The sequence below is a fragment of the Myotis myotis genome, unplaced genomic scaffold (assembly GCF_014108235.1).
Source record: "Myotis myotis isolate mMyoMyo1 unplaced genomic scaffold, mMyoMyo1.p scaffold_m19_p_2, whole genome shotgun sequence".
NCBI classification, from domain to species: Eukaryota; Metazoa; Chordata; class Mammalia; order Chiroptera; family Vespertilionidae; genus Myotis; species Myotis myotis.
The window spans coordinates 22,362,777-22,380,662 of NW_023416324.1; the positions used below are offsets into that span (position 1 = coordinate 22,362,777).

Consider the following 17,886-nt stretch of genomic DNA (forward strand, 5'->3'; position numbering starts at 1 on the left):
CATAAAGGACACACTCAGGAGGCAGACTCAGTGAGCACCAAAGCCCCATTGAAGCAAGTCTTGCCCCAGAGGGGTGTCTCCAGCACAGAAGTTCTCCCACTGCAGACACAGCTGATTCTCACAGCCAATTGGCCTGGAGGTCAATTCCTCCCAGTGATAACTACAACAATCAAGGCTTAACTACAACAAGACTGTGCACAAAGACCACAAGGGGGTGCACCAAGAGTGTCCTCCTCAGGTAATTGGGGAGGCCGAACCACTGGGCCCTAGAGGACACTCAGCACAGAAAACCACTTTATCAACACAGGGAAGCATAAAAAATGCAGAGACAAAGAAAAAGGACACAAATGACAGAAATGGAGGAAAGCAAACTACTGGATATAGAGTTCAAAACCACACTTTTAAGGTTTTTCAAGAATTTTCTAGAAACTACCAATAAACTTAATGAGATCTACAAGAAATCTAATGAGACCCTCGAGGTTGTGATAAAGGACCAACTAGATATTAAGCATACACTGACTGAAATAAAGAATATTAAACAGACTCCCAACAGCAGACTAGAGGATTGCAAGAATCAAGTCAACGATTTGAAATATGAAGAAGCAAAAAACACCCAACCAGAAAAGCAAAATGAAAAAAGAATCCGAAAATACGAAGATAGTGTAAGGAGCCTCTGGGACAGCTTCAAGCGTACCAACATCAGAATTATAGGGGTGCCAGAAGATGAGAGAGAGCAAGATCTTGAAAACCTATTTGAAGAAATAATGACAGAAAACTTCCCCTACCTGGTGAAAGAAATAGACTTACAAGTCCAGGAAGCGCAGAGAACCCCAAACAAAAGGAATCCAAAGAGGACCACACCAAGACACATCATAATTAAAATGCCAAGAGCAAAAGACAAAGAGAGAATCTTAAAAGCAGCAAGAGAAAGAAACTCAGTTACCTACAAGGGAGTACCCATACGAATGTCAGCTGATTTTTCAACAGAAACTTTCTGCAGGCCAGAAGGGAGTGGCAAGAAATATTCAAAGTAGTGAATGCCAAGATCCTACAACCAAGATTACTATATCCAGCAAAGCTATCATTCAGAATTGAAGGTCAGATAAAGAGCTTCACAGATAAGAAAAAGCTAAAGGAGTTCACCACCACCAAACCAGTATTATATGAAATGGTGAAAGGTATCCTTTAAGAAGAGGAAGAAGAAGAAAAAGGTAAAGATACAAATTATGAACAACAAATACACATCTATCAACAAGAGAATCTGAAAATCAAGTGAATAATCTGATGAACAGAATGAACCGGTGATTATAATAGAATCGGGGGCATAGAAAGGGAGTGGACTGGCTATTCTCGTGTGGGGGGAAAGGGTGAGGAGGATGCGGGAAGAGACGACAAAAATCTTGCACCTATGGATGAGGACAGTGGGTGGGGAGTGAGGGAGGAGGGTGGGGTGGGAACTGGGTGCAGGGGAGTTATGGGGGGAAAAAAAGGAACAAATGTAATAATCGGAACAATAAAGATTTAATTAATAAAATTAAACCAGTTTGACCAAAAAAAAAAAAAAAAAGAATATTATCCTTGCCCTGATTGGTTTGGCTCAGTGGATAGAGCATCGACCTGCGGACTGCAGGGTCCCAGGTTGGATTCCAGTCAAGGGCATGTGCCTTGGTTGTGGGCGTGTCCCCAGTAGGGGGGTGCGGGGGGGTGTAGGAGGAAGCTGGTCGATGTCTCTCTCTCATCAATGTTTCTGACTCTCTGTCCCTCTCCCCTCCTCTCTGTAAAAAACTCAATAAAAATATATAACAAAAAAATTTTTTTGAAAGAAAAGAATACTATCCTTTCCAAACCTCGTTAGTCTCAGTTTTTTGGGAGCTGAGCAACATTCACCAGAGATTCCTACTTCTATTTCAGTTGTATAGGATACTTAATAGACATTCTTGGCTCAATAACAAAACATGTGAGAAAGAATATTGTGTGGTTTTTCAACCATAATGGTTATGCTGTTTGAATGCATGAACAGCCTTTCTGTATTTGGAGTTTCTGCAGTTTTCTGTCATTGTCTGTTCATATTGACTTTCTTTGGCTACTCATTGTTTAAAATAAATACTTGAGGTTTAGCAAAACTATGTCATACAACCAATGTTTTTCTCTTATTTCATTTTGTTGTTGTTAAACATATTTTTATTGATCTCAGAGAGGAAGTAAGAGGGAGGGAGGGACAGAAACATCAATGATGAGAGAAAGAGGATCATTGTTCGGCTGCCTTCTTCATGGTCCCATACTGGGAATCAAGCCCAAAACCCAGGCATGTGCCCTGATCAGGAATCGAATCATGACCTCCTGGTTCATTAATTGATGCTCAACCACTAAGCCATGCCGGCTGAGCATCAAGTTAGTGTTTTTATTTTCTTCAGCTAAATACCCAGAAGTGGAATTGCTGGATATTTTTAATTGTGGATTTCATTTTTTTCAAATAGTTATAGGCCTCAGATATTTAAATATAAGTTCATTCAGAGATAATAGTTATTAATTAAGTGAATTTATCATTTGAACTTTAACAAAGCTACAACATTTTGAGCTTTAAAAACTTAATGTTAGGTATCACTTAGTTTTTTTTTTTAACTGTGATAAAATATACATAATGTTAAATTTACCATTTTAGCAGTTTTTTGTTGTTGTTGTTAATCCTCATCCAAGAATATTTTTTCCATTGATTCTTAGAATGGAAGAGAGGGAGGGACGGAGAGAGAGATTTATGTGTGAGAGAGAGATTGATGTGAAAGATCACATCAATTGATTGGTTGCCCACTGCACACATCCCAACTGGGGTCTGGGGGATCGAACTTGCAACCCAAGTATGTGCCCTTGACTGGGAATCGAATCCTCCACTCTTTAGTGTGTGGGCCAAAACTCTAACAACTGAGCACACTAGCCAGGGCCCATGTTAGCAGTTTTTAAGTGTACAGTTCATAGTATATAAGTACTACATTCACATTGTTGTGCAGCTAGTGTCTGGATCTGTTTTCAGCTTGCAAAACTGAAACTATACCCATTAAGCATCAATTCCCCATTCTCCTTTTCCCCCAGTCCCTGGCAACCATCCTTCCACTTTGTAGTATTAATAATAGGAATCATACAGTGTGTTTCTCTGACTTATTTCACTTAGTATAAATCTACAAGGTTCATCTATGTTGTAGCATGTGTCAGAATTTCGTTTCTTTTTAAGGCTAACTAATATTCCATTGTACGTATATACCATATTTTGTTTATCCACTTATCCATCAGTGGACATTGAGGTGGCTTCCATCTTTTGGCTATTGTGACTAATGCTGCTGTGAGCATATGTATATAATGATCTCTTCAACACCCTGCTTTCATTGTTTTTTGGTAGATACCCAGAAATAGAATTGCTGAATCTTATGGTTATTCTATTTTTAATGTTTTAAGGAACCACCGTATGGTTTTCCAAAGCAACTGTACCATTTTTCATTTCTGCCAACAGAGGACTTTTCATATTTTACATATTTTTGTGTGTAAGTAAGCTATATATATATCTTTTTCATCAAACCTTTAAATTTATTAACACTGTTTATAACATCTTCAGTATCTGTAGTTATATGATCCCCACACACTTACATTGATTATTTAAGCCAATTCTCCTATTTTAAAAATCAGTGTTGCCTGGGATTTATAGATTTTATTTATCTTTTCAAATAATTGATTCTGTGCTTTGCTGATACTTTTTATCGTATATTGTTTTTATTTCGTTCATTTATTCTTATTCTACTTTCTGAGTTTGTTATGCTCTAGGTATCACACTCTTTGGATCTGATTTGTGTTTGTACATGTTCTCCTGAGTTTGTGTGATTGCTCTTCCTTCTTTCTACCCCTTCCAAAACAATTTTCCAGGAGCACCCAGGGTTTTGTTTGTTTATATGTATGTTTGTTTTAATAAGGAGAATAAATTGGGGAGGAAAGAAGTAGAGATGCTAGAAATTGTTATCTTTCAGCAGTAGGCTTCAGCCCCATTACCCAACTTATTTAAAGTTCTAACATACTCTGATTGACAAGATTATCCAGTGTAGTCTGTAATGGTGTTATTTCCCCCTTTCTGTTGCAGGACCCGTTGGGGCCCAGCCCCTACTCATGGTGCCCAGAAGACCTGGCTATGGCACCATGGGCAAACCCATTAAATTGCTGGCTAACTGTTTTCAAGTTGAAATCCCAAAGATTGATGTCTACCTCTATGAGGTAGATATTAAACCAGACAAGTGTCCTAGGAGAGTGAACAGGTAAGAATCATGAAGCATGGAGATTTTTTGCTGTTGGTATTTGTCTTTGCCATAATAATTGCTTATCTTGTATATCCAAATAACAATGATAATGTCTAGCAGTTTGACTAAGAACACCTGGTAATTTGTTTTGAAATTGATTGTACTTAAGAGATGTGTTAGTAGATAAAATCTTCTAATAGCCCTGAAAATTTTCCATTGTAACATGAATATATGAATATTAATGTTACAGTATATGAATATTCTCTCTGTGATGATAGAAAAGGTCCAAGTCATCTTTAGATGTTTTTGAAATCAGGCTGAGCAGTTTTTTCCTTTGATTTTAGGTACTATATCTTTTATCTCCCCACCGCACCTTATTTACCCTTTTCTATTGTTTTCTTTTTTTTTTATTGTTTTATTGCTTAAAGTATTATAAAGAGTATTACATGTGTCTCCTTTTTTTCCCACCCATAACAATCCCCCGGCCTCCTCTACCCCCCAGTGTCTTATGTCCATTGGTTATGCTTATATGAATGCATACAAGTCCTTCGTTGATCTCTTACCCCCGCCCCTCAACCCTCCTCGGCTTTCCCGCTGTAGTTTGACAGTCTGTTCGAGGCAGCTCTGCCTCTGTATCTATTTTTGTTCATAAGTTTATAATGGTCTTTATTATCCATGAGTGAGTGAGATCACGTGGTGTTTTTCCTTCATTGACTGGCTTATTTCACTTAGCATAATGCTCTCCAGTTCCATCCATGACATTGCAAATGGTAAGAGTTACTTCTTTTTTACAGCAGCATAGTATTCCATCGTGTAGATGTACCACAGTTTTCTAATCCATTCATCTACTGATGGGCACTTAGGCTGTTTCCAGATCTTAGCCATGGTGAATTGTGCTGCTATGAACATATGGGTGCATATATCCTTTCTGATTGGTGTTTCTGGTTTCTTGGGATATATTCCTAGAAGTGAGATTACTGGGTCAAATGGGAGTTCCATTTTTAGTGTTTTGAGGAAACTCCATACTGTCTTCCATAGTGGCTGCACCAGTCTGCATTCCCACCAGCAGTGCATGAGTGTTCCTTTTTCTCCACATCCTCTCCAGCACTTGTCGCTTGTTGATTTGTTGATGATAGCCAGTCTGACAGGTGTGAGATGGTACCTCATTGTTGTTTTGATTTGCATCTCTCGGATGATTAGTGACTTTGAGCATGTTTTCATATGTCTCTTGGCTTTCTGAATGTCCTCTTTTGAAAGGTGTCTATTTAGGTCCTTTGCCCATTTTTTGATTGGATTGTTTATCTTCCTTTTGTTAAGTTGTATAAGTTCCCTATAAATTTTGGAGATTAGGCCCTTATCAGATATAACATTGGCAAATATGTTTTCCCACGCAGTGAGCTTTCTTGTTGTTTTGTTAATGGTTTCTTTTGCTAAGCAGAAGCTTTTTATTTTGATGTAGTCCCATTTGTTTATTTTCTCTTTAGTTTCCAATGCCCTAGGAGCTGTATCGGTGAAGAAATTGCTTCGGCATATGTCTGAGATTTTGTTGCCTTTGGATTCTTCTAGTATTTTTATGATTTCCCATCGTACATTTAAGTCCTTTATCCATTTTGAGTTTATTTTTGTGTATGGTGTAAGTTGGTGGTCTAGTTTCATTTTCTTGCATGTATCCGTCCAATTTTCCCAACACCATTTATTGAAGAGACTATCTTGACTCTATTGTATGTTCTTGCCTCCTTTGTCAAGTATTAATTGAGCATATTGGTACGGGCCGATTTCTGGGCTCTCTATTCTATTCCATTGATCTATATGTTTGTTCTGGTGCCAATACCAGGCAGTTTTGAGAACAGTGGCTTTGTAATACAGCTTGATATCTGGTATTGTGATCCCACTTACTTTGTTCTTTCTCAGGAACGCTGCAGCTATTCGGGGTCTTTTTTATTCCAGATGAATTTTTGGAGAGTTCGTTCTAGGCCTGTGAAATATGCCATTGGTATTTTAATGGGAAGTGCGTTGAATTTATAGATTGCTTTGGGTAGTATGGACATTTTAATGATGTTGATTCTACCAATCCAAGAACATGATATGTTCTTCCATCTGTTTATGTCTTCCTCTATCTCTTTTTTCAACGTCCTGTAGTTTTCTAAGTAGAGGTCTTTTACCTCTTTAGTTAAGTTTATTCCTAGGTAGCTAAATTTTTTTGGTGCAGTGGTAAATGGGATTGTTTTTTTAGTCTCTCTTTCTGTAAGTTCACTATTGGTGTATAGAAATGCCATAGATTTCTTGGCGTTAATTTTGTATCCTGCTACATTGCCAAATTCATTTATTAAGTCTGATAGTTTTTTGATGGAGTCTTTAGGGTTTTTTATGTATAATATCATGTCATCTGCAAATAAGGACAGTTTTACTTCTTCTTTTCCAATTTGGATGCCTTTTATTTCTTCTTCTTGTCTAATTACAATGGCTAATACTTCCAGTACTATGTTGAACAGGAGTGGTGAGAGTGGGCGTCCCTGTCTTGTTCCTGTTCTTAGGGGAAATGGTGTTAGTTTTTGTCCATTGAGTATGATGTTGGCTGTGGGTTTGTCATATATGGCTTTTATTATGTTGAGGTATGATCCTTCTATTCTCACCTTGCTGAGAGTTTTTATGAAAAATGGGTGTTGGATTTTGTCAGTTGCTTTTTCTGCATCAATTGATATGACTGTGTTTTTTTTCTTTCAGTTTGTTTATTTGATATATCACATTTATTGATTTTTGGATATTGTACCATCCTTGCATCCCTGGGATAAATCCTACTTGGTCATGGTGTATGATCTTTCTGATGTACTGCTGGATCTGATTTGCTAAGATTTTGTTGAGGATTTTGACATCTATGTTCATGAGGGATATTGGCCTGTAATTCTCTTTCATTGTGTTGTCTTTACCTGGTTTTGGCATTAGGGTGATGCTGGCTTCATAGAATGAGCTTAGAAGTGTTCCTTCCTCTTGGATTTTTTGTAGTAGTCTGAGGAGGATAGGTTTTAGTTCTTCCTTGAATGTTTGGTAAAACTCCCCTGTGAAGCCATCTGGTCCTGGGCTTTTGTTTGATGGAAGCTTTTTGATGACTGCTTCAATTTCTTCCATAGTTATTGGCCTGTTGAGATTTTTAGATTCTTCCTGATTGAGTGTTGGATGTTGTATTTTTCTAGGAATATGTCCATTTCCTCCAGGTTGTCTAATTTGTTGGAGTAGAGTTGTCCATAGTATTTTTTAACAATCATTTGTATTTCTGGGGGGTCTGTTGTTATTTCGCCTCTATCATTTCTGATTTTGTTTATTTGGGTCCTCTCTCTCTCTGCTTCTTGGTGAGCCTGGCTAGAGGTTTGTCAATCTTGTTTATCCTTTCAAAGAAACAGCTCTTGGTTTCATTGATTTTCTGTATTGGTTTTTTTGGTCTCTATGTCATTTATTTTTGCTCTAATCTTTATTATCTCCTTCCTTCTGCTCACTCTGGGATTTTCTTGTTGCTCTCTTTCTAATTCTTTGAGTTGTAGAGTTAGATGATTTACTATCATTTTTTTCTTGTTTTTTGAGATAGGCCTGTAGAGCTGTAAACTTCCCTCTCAGGATTGCTTTCATTGTGTCCCATAGGTTTTGGATTGTTGTGTTCTCATTGTCATTAGTTTCCAGGATTGTTTTAATTTCTTCTTTGATCTCATTGGTAACCCAATCAATATTTAATACCATGCTATTCAGCTTCCAAGTGTTTGAGTATTTTGGATTGTTTTTATTGTAGTTTATTTCTAATATTTTACCATCGTGGTCTGAGAAGATGTTGGTATGATTTAAATCTTCTTGAATTTGGGGAGACTTTGTTTGTGACCCAATATGTGGTCTATTTTTGAATATGTCCCATGAGCCCTTGAGAAGAATGTATATTCCGTGGCTTTGGGGTGAAGTGTTCTGAAGATGTCAATTAAGTCCATCTGATCTAGTGAGTCATTTAGGATTGCTGTTTCTTTGCTGATTGTCTAGAGGATTTATCCAGTATTGTCAGTGGTGTATTAAAGTCCCCTACTATGATTCTATTGTTGTCGATCTCTCCTTTGATATCTTCTAGGAGTTTTTTTATGTATTTGGGTGCTCCTGCATTGGGTGCATATATGTTTATCAGGGTTATATCTTCTTGTTGTATCGATCCCTTTAGTATTATGAAGTGGCCTTCCTTATCTCTTGTTATGGCCTTCACTTTGAGGTCTATTTTGTCTGATATAAGTATTGCTACCCCAGCTTTTTTTTTCATTTCCATTTGCCTGAAAGATATTTTTCCATCCCTTCACTTTCAGTCTGTGTGAGTCCCTTCTTCTGAGGTGGGTCTCCTTTAGACAGCAAATGTATGGGTCATTTTTTTTTTATCCATTCAGCCACTCAATGTCTTTTGGTTGGAGCATTTAGTCCATTTACATTTAAAGTTATTATTGAAAGGTACTTGTTTGTAGCCATTTCTTTTTCTGTGTGGCTGTTTTCTTTCTGAGCTTTCTATTTCTTCTTTTTACACCAGTCCCTTTAGCATCTTGCATTGCTGGCTTGGAGGTGATAAACTCCCTTAGCTTTTTTTTTTGTCTGTGAAGCTTCTTATTTCCCCATCAATTTTGAATTATAGCCTTGCTGGATAGAGTATTCTTGGATTCAGTCCTTTGCATCACTTTGTAAATTTCTGTCCATTCTTTTCTGGCCTGATGTGTTTCTGTTGAGAACTCATTTGATAATCTAATGGGAGATCCCTTGAATGTAACTTTCCGACTCTCTCTTGCAGCCTTTAAGGTTTTCTCTTTGTCCTGAACATTTGCCATGGTAATTATGATGTGTCTTGGTGTGGGTCTTTTCGGGTTCACCTTGTTTGGGACTCTCTGTGCTTGTGTGATTTTTTTTCTTCCCCACCTCTGGGAAGTTTTCTGATATTATTTCTTCAAATAGGTTTTCTAACCCTTGTTCCTCTTTCTGTTGTTCTGGCACCCCTATTATTCGTATGTTGTTTCGTTTCATGTTGTCCCATAGCTCCCTTAGGCTCTCCTCCTGTCTTAATTTTTTTCTCCAATTGCTGTTCAGTCTGGGTGTGTTTTGTTTCCCTGTCTTCTACTTCACTAATTTGGTCCTCCGCTTCTCCTCGTCTACTGTTGAAACTTTCAATGGTGTTTTTTATTGCAGCTATATCACTCTTCATTTCTTCTTGGTTCTTACATAATTTATTGATTTTTTCATTTGTTTCTTCTTGCTTCTTGCATAAGTTGTTGATTTTTTCCTCCATCGGGTTTATGCACTCTAGGACCCTTAATCTGAATTCTTTTTCTGTCATGTTGCATGCCTCTGTATCACTTAGCTGCTTTTCTAGCGAGTCCTCCTTTTCTTTCCTTTGGGGGTTTCTTTGTCTACCCATGTTTGATCGTACCGCCATATGTAGATGTTGAGTTGTTCAGTGGCTGCTCCTTGGGTGGCAGTGGCTCCTCGGGCTGCGGTTGCTCCTTGGGCAGTTGTGGTAGCAGTTGCTCCTCAGTTGGTAGCAGCTTCTCTGGTGGGTGCTGTTCACAGTTGTGGTGGCTCCTCTGGCTGGTGGGGGGAGGCTTCACACACAGCTGCTGTTCCTCAGACAGAGGGTATGGTGACCAGGAGGCTGCTGTTCCTTGGATGGGGGTGGGCTACACAAGCAGCTGCTACTCCTTGAATTGTTACTTTTAATCTCTTAAGCAGCCTCAGGGCAAGGTGTTTTCCAATAGGGTGTGTCAGCTGTCTTCCCCCCAGGCAAGGCAGATGTCTATCCCCCCAGGCAAGGCAGATGTCTATCCTCCAAGGCAAGGCAGATTTCTATGTGGCTGTGTGAGGGAATGACTGAGCCGAGGAGAGGGGGTGTCTGCCTTCTGAGCTCTGTCCCCCAAGTCCCCAGTGCTGGCTTCTGCTCTCACAGCTCCAGTCCACTTCACCCTCCCTCTGCCAGAGCACAAGGTGGGTGTCTCCACAGGGGATGTTTGTGCCTTGGCCCTTTAAGAGGGTGCCTGAACTTTCAGCTGCCACTCCCTGGCAGACAGCACCCCACTGCTTTTCACAGCTTGATGTTATGTGGATACCTTCCTCAGTTTGGTGCTCTCTGCTAGGGAGCCCAGCTCCGGGATTAGATCCCAGAATTTTCAGTGGCACCGCCCCCCCCCCCCCCCCCCCACCGGCTGAGATATCTCTCTGGGACTTCAGTTCCCCTCTGTGGGTCACGTCTCTGCCCTTCCTACCAGTCTCTATGCCGGCTCCACCTTTGGTCCTTGGGTATCAGGGTTCTCTCCTGTGAGTTTTCCGTTGATTATTCAGGAAGCCTTCTCGTTTTTCAGTTGTAATTCCAGCTTGTTCCTGGGAGCATGACCATGCAGCATCCTCCTACTCTGCTGCCATTTTTAATCTATTGTTTTCTTTAAGATGATAGTAGTGGTAAAGATGGTGTTTGTCATGGCTTCATGCTTTCTGTTCTCCTGATCCTCAATTCCTAACTGTTTCTTAATCTTATATAGGAACAAGTACATATAGTATGTAAAGGATTTTCAAACTGCTCTCAGTAAGTTTCTTCTCTCACATTCCCCAAATACTCTATATGTCTGTATGTGTATATGGCTGTAGTTTAGGTAATACAGGGAATATAAAAGGAAATTATGATGGAAGAATTGTGGATAACTATAGTAAAAAGAACACCTTTTAATGATGAGACAGCACTATTGATGGATGAATAAAGAAGAATATCGATCGATCGATCGATAGATATAATAGACTACTACTTAGCCATAAAAAATACTACATCCTTGCCATTTGTGACAACTTGGATGGACCTGGAGGGAATTTTGCTAAATAAATCAGACATAGAAAGACAAATACCATATGATTTCACTTATATATGGAATCTAAAACTAGCATAAATCAACTTTATACTTTATTAATAATGACTTGATTTTAAATCAACATCTGCAAAACTTACTCCCCTTATTTTCTTCAAAAAACTAGCTTTTGTCTTAACTTTTTTGCACTATTACTACATAACTAGTCAGTTAAGGTTGTTGGTTGGCTTCTGAAATTAGTTTAATTCTTACACTTCAATAACTAGAATTCTGGAATTTAAAAGGAACTAGATAGAACTTTACAATTCCTTTTCAATATTACCTAAACAGTTATGGGCCAAAATGCAGCAGTATGTAAATAAACACATATGAGGTTTCTCTTGTCTACATGACACAAGCTCAGATGTTTGGCACTATGGCATCAATGATAATAGCAGAATGATGTGTTGTAGCAAAACAAATTTTCACTTTAGTTAGAGGAGTTTTCGTGGAAAAAAATTCGTGTGAGTCTTTTTGTGAGTCAGGTTCTCTACTTTAGACTTTGTCTATTGGTTTTCCTTTCCTCACCCCTTTGGGTGTGTGTGTGTGTGTGTGTCTTTTTTTTTCCTATTTAATGATTTTGATTGAAAATGATCATTTGGTCACAGAGCATGTTTGTTAAGCAGCTTTCAAATGTTTCTAATTTTTTTTAAACAAATGAATGCTCTCAATAACTAAAAATAAAATATTTTTAGAAATAACATGACCTAGAGTATAAGTTCTGTAACTAGAGATTTTATGCGAGTTTGTCCAGCTACTAAATATATATGGGGATAAACCTTCAGTAGAAAGTTACGCACTTATTTAGAATCATGGTGTAATGAAATACTTTGGAAAAATTGTATATACATCATGATTGTAACTAGAGGGTAGGGGGCAGGAAGAGAATAGTCAAAGAACTTATATGCATATATGTATAACCCATGGACACAGACAATAGTGGGGTAAAGGCCTCTGGATGGGGCAGGGGTTGGGTGGAGGGCATCAATGGGGGGAAAGGGGGAACATCTGTAATATCCTATATAATAAAAGAGAAACGTGTAAATTGACTGTCCCTCCACTATGCTCACCAGCCAATCAGGAGTGAGTATGCAAATTAACCCAACAAAGATGACGGGTTAATTTGAATACACAGGCGCCAGGCAGAGAGCAGAGCGGGAGAGCCTGCGGAGAGTGGAGCGGCTTGGGGAAATTGGCTCTCCAAGCTGCCAGACAGAGAGCAGAGAGGGAGAGCTGGTGGCTTGGAGGACTTGGCAGAGTGGGAGGCCATGAGATAGAGAGCAGGAAGGGAAAACCAGAGCACAGGGAGCACCAGGAATGCTGGGAATCGTAGTTCTGGTGACAGACGGATCTCCTAGACCAGTGGTTCTCAACCTGTGGGTCGCGACCCCTTTGGCGGTCAAACGACCCTTTCACAGGGGTCGCCTAAGACCATCCTGCATATCAGATATTTACATTACGATTCATAACAGTAGCAACATTACAATTATTAAGTAGCAACAAAAATAATTTTATGGTTGGGTCACAACATGAGGAACTGTATTTAAAGGGCCAGAAGGTTGAGAACCACTGTCCTAGACACTAGAGCAGTGATGGCGAACCTTTTGAGCCCGGCGTGTCAGCATTTTGAAAAACCCTAACTTAACTCTGGTGCCATGTCACATATAGAAATTTTTTGATATTTGCAACCGTAGTAAAACAAAGATTTATATTTTTGATATTTATTTTATATATTTAAATGCCATTTAACAAAGAAAAATCAACCAAAAAAATGAGTTCACGTGTCACCTCTGACACACATGTCATAGGTTCGCCATCACTGCACTAGAGCAAAGTGAGCCTGGAGCAAGTTACTGTTGCGGTGGGGGATGGAGGGAAAGCAAAGGTGAAAGACATAAGTAAAATCAGAGTGTCTAGGAAAAATTAAAGGGAAGATATCCTGCAACTTCTAGGAAATCTTCACCAATGGATCAAAGAAAAAAAAAAATGCTTCTATTATTCTGTGAGCAACAAACTAAACTGAGTTGGGGTCTCAGACAGTTCGCTCATATGATTGCAAAGACAGACAGAAACTCCCAGATTGGAGAGGGCTTACCTGAGGGCTCCCATATTGGAGAGGGTGCAGGTCGGGCTGAGGGACCCCCACATACCCCCAGTGCATGAATGTCGTGCACTGGGCCTCTAGTTTTCAATAATAAAGATAAATTTAAAAAATAAAAATTTAAAAAATCTATTTTGGACACAGATAAAGATTTGAAAGAATCACAAAATAGTTGATAGTAGATGTGGTTGAATTTTTAAGGGGTTCAATTTTCTTTTATAAATTAAGTGTTAGATTAATTGTGCTATTATAATTACTGTTATGATTAAGGACAGTGCCATGTATTTGTGCATATTGTATATGGATGTAATGTAATTCTGATGATTGAATTTTAGAAGGAAAAAATAAATCTATATTGATATCATTTTAGCTTTTAAATGGAAATCTTAAATCAGAGTATTTGAGAACTCCTTTTCTGCTGTTAGGAATATCAGTGGCATAGTGTTATAATTGGGTTGTATGCCAAGAGAGGGATATACTTTTTTAAAATGACAACTTTATTGATGTAAAATTTACATACAATACAATTCACTCAAAGTGTACAATTCAGTGGTATTTAGTATGTTTACAGAGATGGTGTACAACCATCACCACTATCTAATTTTAGAACATTTTGTCCTCCCAAAAGGAAATTCCATATGCATTAGTAGTCACTACTCAATGTCTCCCTTTCCTCAGCCCCTGCCAACACTAATCTATTTTCTGTCTCTAGATTTGCCTTTTCTAGACATATCATTTAAATGGAATTGTATAATATGCGTGGCCTTTTGTGTGACTAACTTCTTTCACTTCACCTATTTTCAAGGTTCATCCAAGTTATGACATGTGTTACTACTTCATTCTTCTTCATTACTGAACTAGTGCCCTGGTGCATGGATTCGTGCACATTGAAAAGAAATTAATTATAAGGTGGCCGGTGGGGCAGGACTGCGCAAGACAGTCTGGATACGTCCTGGAGTCAACCTCCTATGGTCCCTCCCCAGCCGGCCACACCTAGGGCAGCGCCACAGCTCGAAGGGCGTCTGTGGAGTGAGTGGGGTCCCTCCGGCAGGTGGGATTCCTCAGCCTGGCCTGCGGGGATCAGGCTGAAACTGGCTCTCCAACATCCCTCAGGATTGTGAGAGAACAGTTCTCGGGTGACACACCCCAGAATCAGGCTCCCTCCTCTCTGGTTCTGGATTGCGTCACCTGAGAATCACTGCTGCCAAGTCACCGCAGCTCAGCAGCTCCTGCATTGAGCATCTGCCCCCGGGTGGTCAGAGCGCATCATAGCTACCACTTGGATGGTCACTTAGGCTTTTATATCTATGTATATAAAAAGCCAGCGACTGGAACGCCGGAATGACCGGTCATTATGACACCCACTGCAGCCAGCGAACCAGCTCACAGCCCCTCCCCCCAGCCGGCCCCACGCCTGATCACCCCTCCCAACCCAATAGGGGCCAGGGTCGGTGGCCAACCTGCTGCAGCCCCTCCCCCTGGCAGGCCCTGCCCCCAATGGGCCCCCACCACCTTTTTCAGCTCACCCCCTCTCCACTCCCCCCCCGCCCCTGGCCGGCCCCACCCAATTTCCCCATTCGGGGGTGGGGCCTGCCAGCCCACAGCCCCTGCCCACGGTCATCCCCACCCCCAACCAGCTCCCCCACCCCATTGGGGGCGGGGCCTGCCAGCCAATTGCCCCCCTCCCATAGCCTCCCGGCCCTGATCAGGCCCCGATTGGGACAGGCTGGCTGGCCAACCTCCTACCGTCTCCTCCTCCCAACAGCCCTGGTCCCAATCTGCCCCGATTGGGGCCGGGCCAGCCCAACCACATCTGTGCACAAATTCATGCACTGGGCCTCTAGCATATAGATAATATTCCATTGCATGGGTATTTTATCAATTTATCAGTTGATGGGACATGTGAGTTGTTTGTACTTCTTGGCTCATATGAATAATTAATGAATATTCATGTACAGGATTTGTGTGGACATGTGTTTTAATTTCTCTTGGGTGTTTACCTAAGAGTCAAATCATATGGTAACTCTGTGTTTACTCTTTTGAGGAACTGCCAGTCTCTTTTCCAAAGTGGCTATATCATTTTACATTCCCACTAGCAGTGTGCAGTGATTCCAATTTCTCCACATCCTTACCAGCATTTGTTATCTGTCTTATTTTTTATAGCCATCTTAGTGTCTGTTAAGTAGTATCTCATTATCATTTTTAATTTTCATTTTCCCGATGGCTGATGCTGAGCATCTTTGGTCATTTATGTTTTTCGAGACATGTCTGTTTAAATCCTTTGCCCATTTCTAAGTTGGATCTTTTGTCTTTTCATTGAGTTGTTGGAGTTCCTTATACCTTCTAGTAAAAAGTCCCTTCTGTGACCTTTTGATTGATAATTATAATGATCGTTAAAAATTATTTGCGAACATTTTCCCCTTCCTGCATGTTACCTTTTCATTTTCTTGATGATGTCTTTTGAAGCACATTTTTAATTTTGATGAAGTCCAATTAATATTTTATTTTGCCAGTTGTTCTTTTGGTGTCATACCTAGAGAGCCATATTTCTGGTTAAAATGACTTGAGGATGTACCCTAGAAAACACTGCTGGTGAAAAATCAAACAGGATAGTGTTTATCTGTCTTGGGGAAACTGTACCATACAAACTATGTTAATTAATAATATGTCAGTTAATTGTCCTTGTTAACTAATCACTTGGAAGATAGAAAAGCTAAGAGTTAGTGATTATTTCAAATATCAAAATTCTTTTCAAGTTGCACCTAAATAAATTACTCAATAGTAATTATAATCTTTTGGTTAATATTACAGTATACCTGAAATTCAAACATTTATTAACAAATATATTTCTAAACATCAGAGACTAGTGTTTAGGGTTTATTCCTGACATGTATCCATTCGTGTAGATTTAAATTATAACAACAGCTGTATAATGTTGCGTTGTATGGATGTGCCTTGATTTTGTTTACTTTTGGTCTGCTCTAGTTTTTTTCCTTAGACTAAGTTAAATCCATTTAAACCAGTTATCTCAACTTACCATATGCTTGTACCAAAATAGAATGCTATTGGTATTAGATTTAAAAATATATGAACCCTGCTCAGCCAGCATGGCTCAGTGGTTGAGCATCGATCTATGAACTAGTAGGTCATGGTTCAGTTCCTGGTCAGGGCACATGCCCAGGTTGTGGGCTCGATCCCCAGTAGGGGGTGTGCAGGAGGCAGCCCATTGATGTTTCTCTCTCATCGATGTTTCTCTCTCTCTATCCGTTTCCCTTCCTCTCTCTAAAATCAATAAAAATATATGGACCCTAACTGGAATTATAATTCTAAATCCTGCAGTAACTTTTAAAACTTAAAGATTACTTTTTGGATATTTCCTATGTTTTCATTTAACTATTTAATTTATTGTGCCCCTGTTTTGTGTCAGGCACAAATTGTGCCATGTTCTGGAAATAGCAAGTTAAATAAAGACATGATCCCTGATAAGGATATCATAGTCTATATGGAGTGACAAGTTCTGTGAGATGAGTATTATGTGCTGTGATAAAAAAGTAATGATAATTTTATTGACCAATGTCACCCCAATAAATTCAATAAAATTTTTTTAAAGTAATGATTACTGCCCTAGCCGGTTTTGCTCAGTGGATAGAGCATTGGCCTGCAGACTGAAGGGTCCCAGGTTTCTGGCTCCAATCCCCAGTAGGGGGCATGCAAGAGGTAGCTGATCAATGATTCTCATCATTGATGTTTCTGTCCCTCTCCTCCCTTCCTTACTGATGTGTAAATGATTACTGCCTTTGGTTAGGGAAGAAAGAAGATGGTAACGGAGCTGAATAGTTGCCGAATGGGCCAGGTGAAAGAATAATCCATATTGAGAGAGCATGGGCAAAGGGAAGACATGTTTATGTAAGAAAAGTAGGCCAGTATAAATAGAGTAGCTAGAGTCTGAAAAGTTAGCTAAGGCCTGTGAATTCAGAAATAGTAGCAAGCCATTGGAGGCTTTGAGCAAATGAGGAACATCTATATTTAAAAGCATAACTAATGGCATTGTGTAGAATGAATGAGAGAAGAGAAAGACCAGTCCTGGAGAACATTTGGAAGACTGTTGCAGTAGTCTAGATCAGTAGTCTTCAAACTTTTGATCACACGTCCCCATTTTTTTTATATATATATTTTATTGATTTTTTACAGAGAGGAAAGGAGACAGAGAGTCAGAAACATCGATGAGAGAGAAACATCGATCAGCTGCCTCCTGCACATCCCCCACTGGGGAAGTGCCCGCAACCCAGGTACATGCCCTTGACCAGAATCGAACCTGGGACCCTTCAGTCCGCAGGCCAACGCTCTATCCACTGAGCCAAACCAGTTTCAGCCACACATTCCCATTAATTAAAATGTTTGACCATGCACTTAATTGATAATTGTATGCACATACATGTTTAAAAGTTTTTAATTTATAGACTTGTACTACTGTTCTAACATTGTGTAACTATTGAAAAATTAAAAGCAAAAAACAATATTTTGAAATAAACTCTTTAAGAATATATTTATTAATTTAAAAATTTCAGATTAATGTACCAAAAACCTGACTGAATATGTGCCACACACTTGAACTGAAATA

The 17,886-nt window shown here is 39.5% G+C and overlaps 1 protein-coding gene across 4 annotated transcripts in view; it reads left to right on the forward strand.

The window, feature by feature from the left end:
- LOC118676946 (protein argonaute-3) overlaps nt 1-17,886 on the forward strand; it is a 112,842-nt gene that overhangs the window by 6,420 nt on the left and 88,536 nt on the right. For 3 of the 4 annotated variants that reach the window (XM_036351611.1, XM_036351614.1, XM_036351612.1), the window contains exon 2: nt 4,121-4,292. In XM_036351611.1, coding sequence (XP_036207504.1) covers nt 4,121-4,292 — 172 coding nt within the window. Of the gene's footprint in view, nt 1-3,447; nt 3,534-4,120; nt 4,293-17,886 lie in introns of those variants that run through there. The other variant, XM_036351613.1, reaches the window with a different exon arrangement.